The 8,590-nt window shown below is 36.9% G+C and overlaps 1 protein-coding gene across 9 annotated transcripts in view; it reads right to left on the reverse strand.

Moving 5' to 3' along the window:
• The window catches only part of LOC118737427 (rho GTPase-activating protein 7), a 396,184-nt gene that overhangs the window by 43,315 nt on the left and 344,279 nt on the right, over positions 1-8,590 (reverse strand). The window contains exon 1 of one of the 9 annotated variants that reach the window (XM_036467909.1): positions 3,717-3,918. The exons of 7 other annotated variants lie outside the window; for them this stretch is intronic. In XM_036467909.1, the coding sequence (XP_036323802.1) occupies positions 3,717-3,846 (130 nt within the window). In that variant the 5' untranslated portion in view covers positions 3,847-3,918. Of the gene's footprint in view, positions 1-3,716; positions 3,919-8,590 lie in introns of those variants that run through there. One more of the 9 variants, XM_036467910.1, reaches the window with a different exon arrangement.

Genomic DNA, 8,590 nt, shown 5'->3' on the forward strand with positions numbered 1-8,590 from the left:
ATGAAGATGAAGATGAAGATGAAGATGAAGATGAAGATGAAGATGAAAATGAAGATGAAGTTAAGTTCAAATACTTAATGTAAGGATAAAATTGAACGCAAATATGCATATACGTTTGCAGATGAAAAAAACAATAAAGATAAAAATAAACGTAAAGAGATATTACACGGGATAAAAAAATGTTATACAACTGAAGATTTATGTAGATATCTTATATCAGTTAAGTGTCTCTTCATTTCATCTCACCTCAGCTCACCTCACCTCAGCTCACCTAAGCTCACCTCAGCTCACCTCACTCCGCTAAATATTTATCATAAAATGGGTAAAAAGTAGTTTCTTTATCTGATTTTATCCTTTCATCGGTTGTGTTGCTTACTTTCTTTCTGTTTATCCCTGTATCCTAGTCTCATGTATCCTTACGAGTGATTCCTAAATCATCTTGCACTAGCCGCATTTCTTGCAGGGTAGGCTTGATTGTTGATTGAGTGTTTGCTTTTGTGTGGGTGTGTCCACTTTTAGCCTGACATGTGTTTACTTTTGACACATAGCTGCGTGGGGCGTCAATACTCGTACCTTTTGGGCACTGTCCTTTGTTTGTCGATTGGTAATTTCACATGAATACAATAATTGCTGCAGACATGTACATAAATTTTGTTGCATGCGAGTACTTAATTGAATGTTATACGAGTGCATAAGTATTAGTACAGGCACACATGTACATACATATGTATGTGTGTGCGGTAGGTGATTAAAAGAGACTGCAAACTTTAATGGTTTAAGGCGCTTTGGTGATTTAAAATTTACGAGATGAAAGTATCGCAATTAAAATAATAAGAATTTTACTCCTATTTGTTATGATTTAACTTAAAAATTTTGCGTAATTTTTTTGCCAACGATTTGCGTACATATGTAGAAATAATAGATAAGCGCTTGCACATACATATGTATGGTAGAGTTTGGCCGAGCTTCTCCTCCGATTTGGGGTGTGCGCCTTTATGTTGTCACACAAAAGGGAGGAACCTACAGTTCTACGCCGACTCCAAACGGCGATTGTATTTTTATCAGAAGCTATTTTGCATGACAGAAATAAGCTCGGAGGTTTGCCATTGCCTGCCAAAGGGGCGACCGCTGTTAAGAAAAAACCTTTTTTTTTTCAAAATTTGTTTGCGATGTTGGTTTGACCAGGGCTTGAACCCAGCCCCCGCGGAGTGGAAGCGCGCACTGCTTACCACTACACCACAGCGCCCGCCGAAATCATTAAACATATTTCAAGTTAAATAAACTTACATATACATATATAGCTGTACATGAATGTGTGTATATGTATGCATGTGTGCGAATGTACCAACATTTGAAAAGTTTGCTTAAACGCATTTTTTGAATTGGCCGCTTTTTGTATTGTTCTTTTCGTTTGATTACGTTGGAGGTGTGAAAAATGTCTGGCGGCAGGCGGCAATTGGTTTTCAGCGCCCAGGCATAATATTAATAATTCAGTACTAATTTGCGCATCGCTAAGGAAAATTTGTTTTTTTTTTGTGATAGAAGATTTTAAGAAATACTCGTACAGTAAAGTGACTGAGAGACCACACACACGTTTAATATAAACTAAAAAGTAATTAAAGTTTGAATTTTTTATTGAAATTTGTTTTTTAGTATTTTTTCTAAAAATTTAAGCACACCGAATTTCAGCACTTTTTCGAATGTATATACATTTTGAAGATCTTGTAAAATTAAGCCTCTATATATTGTTGCAATTTGGTGTGAGATCCGTTATTCGATTAAGTCTAATGTAGAAACCTCTCTGGGTAACTGATCAGCTGCCGCAAATTTAGTCTAATTCTTATCAAATTCTATTCAGTGGAAAATAGTAAATTTTATCCGTACAAACTGACAGTTAATTTTTAATTTTGCAAATACCTGCAAAGACTTCAGAAAAAAAGTTCTGTCTTTGTCTAGTTTTTTATCACACAAATTTAATCTACCATATGCTTAATTTGAAAATATTTCGGTTTAACTTAAACTACAACCGGCAACCGAAAAAAAAACGTATCATTTGTCCCGTAACAAAATGGAATGCTCCTACTAAGCTTTAATATTGCGGTTAAAGTCTTCATCGATAGTCAGCCTCTTAGACTGTTAAACACCAGCAAAGTGAGGAAGAAAAAACACAAACTCCTACTCTGCGTTCCATTTTGATGCCATCTCTTTGAATATGGTACTAAATTTAAGCGGAGGTTTCAAATTCACCATCCCATTCGCCTATCGATGTGAGAACGAACGCGGGAGGCCTATGGAAATCTATTTCAAGTCGTGTACAATCGGTGCTCCGTCTATCTAGAAACTAAACAACTTTCTATGACCCTGCATTCTTTCTCTCCATAAACCTTAATTAAATAGTTCAACAGCAAACACTGAAGCGACCCTCCTCTATACGAATTTTGTTTACGCTGGGGTCAAACTCTGCACAGCACTTTTCCTCTTTCTCGTGTCAATGCATTTTTCGTTTCTGTTACCCCAAAGGATTTGACGAAAGACGGACGAAGTGTAATGCCACATTGCCCAGCCAATAGGCTTAGCTTTCTTAGAGCTAGAACTGAGCTGAAAGTTCGCAAAGCTGATTTCGATCGGGGCTGATCAAGTTTTGGTACCGCAGAGTTGTTGCGAGAATCAGCCTGTAATCTAAGAAATGGTGAATATTTTGCTTCAAGCTCTGTATTGAATATTGGGTTTTAAAGAAGAAAAAATTTGGAATTGATCCAATAAATGTAAAACGAAATGAATTTTGGGATTTTTTTTACTCAAAAAGAGCATAGCGTGAAAAAACTTCAGTTATAAAAATATCAATATCCATAGTTTTTCTTATAATAACTAATAACCACCTGTTTTAAAAAAGCAACTGAATAATAAATGCCGTTGGGGGTCTGTCCGATTTTGATTTGGATTTTGTGAACACCAGCAGCTATTATCGGCGCAGCTCGGCTTGACACGACTTTCGACTTTGCTAAAGGTTAACTCTGTGTCAAAAGAAGTTGAATGAGTAAACTGCCTAAACCGCTACTCTAATGACTTCATGAAACGCTGTCTCAGTGGCTCATCCTCATAGACATGCATGCTGTGTCTCAGGCATAGCCAATTTTGTATCGACAAAATCGTTTTCAAAATAAAATAAAAATACAAAAGCCACTTCTCATAGGATTATTTTTCATATACATATTTATTACGGTTTTGTTAAGTTTTCTTTAAATAATGTTACTACAAATTTGATTGCTATGCCATAAATCAACACGCTACTGTAGACGCAAAATATATGCAGTAAGTGGCAATGAAAATTGAACAGATCGCAGCGCGTACAGTCGCAAATCAGTGAATATCATAAAATTCGCACACTTTACGTCGATAAACACTACAAATTCTTAGAAAGATATTCACATTTCCAACATCTTCCAATGCTTAAATAAAGCATACATAAAAAAAAAGTGTGTAAAATGCCAACAGCATTGGCTTATGTGCCAGCGACCACAACAGCTGATAGCTTGGCATTTGGCGTTTTTTTTTTTGGTATTTGGGAAATTTATTTGCATGCCAGCGAGACTGCGTCTTTTTGAAATTCCTAACTGTCTTCAAGGCATTTGGAAAATAGCACCACTTCTTCATAATCAAGTGTGTGTGTATGTGTGTGTGTGCATGGCGGCGTGTGTGTGTGTGTATGTACCCACCTGCAATTTTGCGTTCGCGCATTTTACGCCACAGCGCCTCCGCCTTACGTTTTGGCCAGTTTTCGAATTTCTGTGAAAAGCTGCGAAAGAATTTATACTCGCGTATCGTTATCGACATGCGACGCTGCATTTTGATAGGTTGCGCGCCCGCCGCACAGCGTAACTGCGGCGGCGGCGTTGATGGCGGTGACGACGACAGTTGTGTGGCTATAACGGCACAGCTGAACGAAAAATGCGCGTTGAAAAGAATTCCTTAGCTTGATTGCTTTCGTAAAATTAGTTTACATATATTTGAAGTTGTCTTTCAGATAGTTTATGACGATTTTTTATTTATTTATTTTTTTTTTTGCTAAACTCAAGCACTAACACCGATGACAATGCAAAGACTTTAACAAGCAGATTGCAAGCAAACTCATTTTAAATGTTTACGCTCTTGTTTTGGCGCGCTTCTCAATACCTGCTGTTCTCGCTTTTTGCCACTACGAAACTCAGGTGCAATTTCCACTTGGCCAGCTAAGCGGCAAACCAAACCAAACAAAATAAATATGTCTACGATTTTTTAAATTTTAAGGGAATCTTTTCATCCAAACTTTTACTGTTTACTGCCACGCTGCTTAGCAAGTCGCTTTGCATATTAGCGCCTAGAAATTCGCGTTCAAATTTGACTGCTTTCAATTATTTACCGCTACTACACTGCTGAATATTATTTACCACCGCCGCTTTGACGCGTCTATAATCAACGGAGCCTGTAATAGCACTAATGAACATGCGAGGTATTTAGTGAAATGGCGTACGAATGTGGCGCAACAGCGCGCGCTGACATGCCACTAACATCACCAAACAAAAAGGAGGTGGCAGGCGCAGTCTGTATGTGCCGAGGGGTTGGAGGCGCCAGGTGGTAGCATCAGCATCATGCTAATAGTCATAGTCAATTTGGGGGCTGGTGCGGCGGCGCTTTGGCTTTGAAATCGTTATTCGGATTCGCATTCGCATTCGGTTAGTTAACCATATGACTAACGAGCTGTCAGACTGTATGTCTGGCTGGCTGGCTGGCTGGCTGGCAGGGTGTGTGCTTGGTGTCAGTGTTCTATCTGTTGGTGCTGTTGGCTAGCACGAGCGGGCACAAAATTTTCGCGCCATGTATCATCGCAACCAGCTGGGTGGCGCAGAGACTACCTGCCTAACGGTTTATCTTGTCTGTGTAACAGCTAGCGTGAATGTAAACAATTCCGAATAGAGCGAGGTTGAGCACCCAGCCGAGTGCTTCTACAACTTTGCCGAGCTGCCGCACAGCCGAGCAAATTCATCATTGTTGCTACGATTGCTCATTGGCGCGCTCGGCTCTTGACAGACATTAAAAGCATTAAAAAGTGTGCCAAAAAGCAACAACAACAACAATGATGTTAATAACAACCACAGTAATACTAACACAACGCAGCCGACTAAACAAAAAGGAGAAAAAAATATATAACACTGCAACAGCGGAAGCGTAGAGAACGCACGGCAAAAAAGCTTAAACGATGTGCGCGCATAATCTTTTTTTATTTAATTTTGTTAAAAAAAATCATATAGGCCGGTAGGTGCATGGGGTGGGTGGGCGGTCGTCGAAAGGACAATAATTGCGTCGCATGCGCTAATGACGTCATCACGATGAGGTTGCCATTCGAACACTTGCTTTAAAGTATATACATACATACATACATATGTACATATCTATGACATGCTCGTGTGAATTTGTGCAAGTTTATATTTTTTGTTTATTGTTTGCACGTCCATGCGCATTGTCTTGACATTAATTAACAGCTTTGGGTATTCTTTTTTTTATTTTAGAGTTAAGTTGCGGCTCTATGGCTCAAGTTTTAATTTAAAAATTTTATGTATTCATGAACATAAATGTTTGTTGAAACCTGGTGGATAATCATATGCATCTACATATCTTTCTTGGTATGCCAGAAATAACTTTCAGGTTGACCTAGCATAAGATTAAGTAAATTGAGGTCACATGGCGTATGAGCAACGTAGGAGACGGATGAGTGAGTGAGTGTGTTCAGTGGATTTCGCAAAATAAGCAGATTATGACAATTCTCGCTGCACATGCAGTGAAATAGCTTAACATTTTTATGGATGCATGTAAATTCTCGGAAGATAAGTCGTAAAGAAATAGATATTTAAATGAATTAATGCTTGTGTCGTAAAAGGTTCGTGTGCTATGGCGTATGAGCAACTTTATTGAAAATTAAATTCTTCTGTGGTAATCATAATGAGCGGGTACCGAAGAAGGTAATATGATTAGCTGTAGCGAGATTTTTAACGACATGGACATCGTCTTCATGGCTTCAACATGGCATATGTATGGGCGATGATGCTCTATACAGTTTCCTTCTAGCAACAGCCGCTTCGAGAGAATTGTATCTGCGAATGCGAAGCAGTCAAATGCCGGCATACCTGACAAATTGTACAAGTGTTGACTATTCAGTTTTTTTAATCACAAGAATATGGATAATATCCTTCCACACAATAGATATTGACTGTCCTTGCTGTAAAGGATAGTTCAAAGGCCAACGGAGTAATAAAGTGAAATAACATCAACCTGCTCACCATCCTAACTAGTGCATCCCACCCACTGCATTTTCTAATGTGACAAATTTCTTATATGTTAAATGGGATTGTTTTGTTTTTACGTACAGAGGTATATACATACACTACCGGCCAAAAGTCTTTGCCCATTGAATTTTTCACATGTGCAACAATTTTTATTTTATTTTTTTTTGCGCTAGTTTTTTATAAAAATATGGTTGATACTACAACAAAAAACATAAAAATTCAATTTCAAAACTTTGTGTAAAATTCAGAAAAATTCCATAAAATTCCCTGCAAATTTTCAACTTTCTAATCAGACTTTTTTGAATTGGTTTGAGAATTAAGTTTAGTAGCCCATTAAATTGTGGTAGATATTTTAAAAATTCAAGTTCAACGTTTCCAAAAATTCGCGTTGATTTTTGAGATTGAAGGTGTTTCAAATTTTTTCCATACAAAGTATTTTCGAAAAAAATTTGTCTGAGGAAGAAGATGCGTGAAAAATTTGCCAAAAATCAATGGCGAATACTAGCTACTTCAAACTTGCATTTTATTCCATTAAAATTTGTTGGACTGCAAACTCAAAATGATTCTAAAAAATCTGAAAATTTAGCATGAAAATTTATTGAATTTTCCTGAGTTTTGCATAAAGGTTAGGAATTGTATTTTTACTTATTTTTCGTTGTAGTAATAACCATATTTTTAATAAAAAATTAGCGGATAAAATTACAATACAAATTTTTGCATCAGTTATGAAAATACTTTTGGTCGGCAGTGTATTTACAGATGTATGTATGTATTTATGAAATATGCGTATGCAGCAAATATTTTAAGCGAATGCTGTTTATTGTTTTAAGTCTTGCTGATACAAACAATGTGAGTAAATATTGAAAAATTCAACAAGCTGTAAAGAGCCAACAGGCTATTGGCCAGTTAATATTCGTAAGTATGTACATTAGCCTGTACCAGAAAAAAAAGTTCGCGGTACACCCTCGAATCGAAAGTATGTATTTTTGCAGGGCAATTTCGGGGGAAAAAATTATTTATTTTTTTGCCCGAACGGCGGGGTCGCATTTACTTTCGGATCCTAAATAATTCTTGTCTTGAGGATACACTTCTTCTTGTTGCAAATTTCATTTACCTTAAGTATCCCGTTCCAGTATTTACCCATAAGATCACAGTTCTTATCACTCTAACGTACCACCCAACCTTCAGTAAATTAAAGCTCACCAAAAATGATTAAAGTTTTGCGAGGAAGGTATTTGACCTAGCGAAAATACTTTAGACTGAGGGGAGTACGGCGATTTTTTTGTTTTGGTTTGCTTGTAAGGTGGTACGGCCTCATGTAAACACACAACATATTTATGTGGCTGTGTGCGAAGGATAATACATAGAATTAACGAGAATTTTCAGGCATCAAACTAAGATTGCCTTGTTGATGCAGACATAAAATGACGAAAATTTTGCTAGGATAGTAGTGCGAGCGCCAGAATGTGCATAGATGTAGTAGGATAATATGGGAATGAAGGATTTTTTTGTAGATATGCACATACATATGTACATATATGTATATCTTTAATTAAGGCAGCATCTGGCAGGGGAGAGATTAACGGCATTGGCGAAGACCACGACGGCTACGTGAGCATTAAGTCTTGATGGATTGACAGCCATTTAGGAATTGCGTCTAAAATCTATTGAATCGAAATGTTCGTGTTTGTTGACGGAAATACCAACAAGTAAGGCATACTTGTACGAACTTAGGATAGGTAAAGGGATATGTCAAGCTAATTGATAACCTAAATTGATTTGATGTTTAATGCAACATATTTAATTACTTTTAATTGCTTGCAATGCAGGACGACATCAGTAAATGTACGAACGGTAATTGCTTGCTGGCTTATATGTATTCCAGCCTTAAATTCTTGCTTCAAAAATCGTTTTCATTTTCAAAAATATAGCTAGAGCTGTTTATTGTGCTTTTGTGAATAAGACAAATTTTGTATTTTTGTATTTTTGTATTTGTAAGTTTTCCCACATATTGGCCAGTATGAATAAAAACTAAGCAAATGCTTTTTTTTAAAACTACAGACCTTTTCTACGATTTTTTCAAATAAAGTTAGGGTTGCCAGATTTTTTATGCGCGAAATCAGTTAATCAGCTTAATTTTTATTCATGTATCTACATACACCATGCGACAATAACCCAAACAATTCCTAAACACCCTAAAGCAATCAAAATGCATACATATTTACGAAACTAGGGGCTAAACGTAGCAAAACTGCGCTTTTAGTTTTTTT

Source organism: Rhagoletis pomonella, unplaced genomic scaffold (assembly GCF_013731165.1).
Source record: "Rhagoletis pomonella isolate Grant_MI unplaced genomic scaffold, Rhpom_1.0 Rhpom_scaffold_00004, whole genome shotgun sequence".
Lineage (NCBI taxonomy): Eukaryota > Metazoa > Arthropoda > Insecta > Diptera > Tephritidae > Rhagoletis > Rhagoletis pomonella.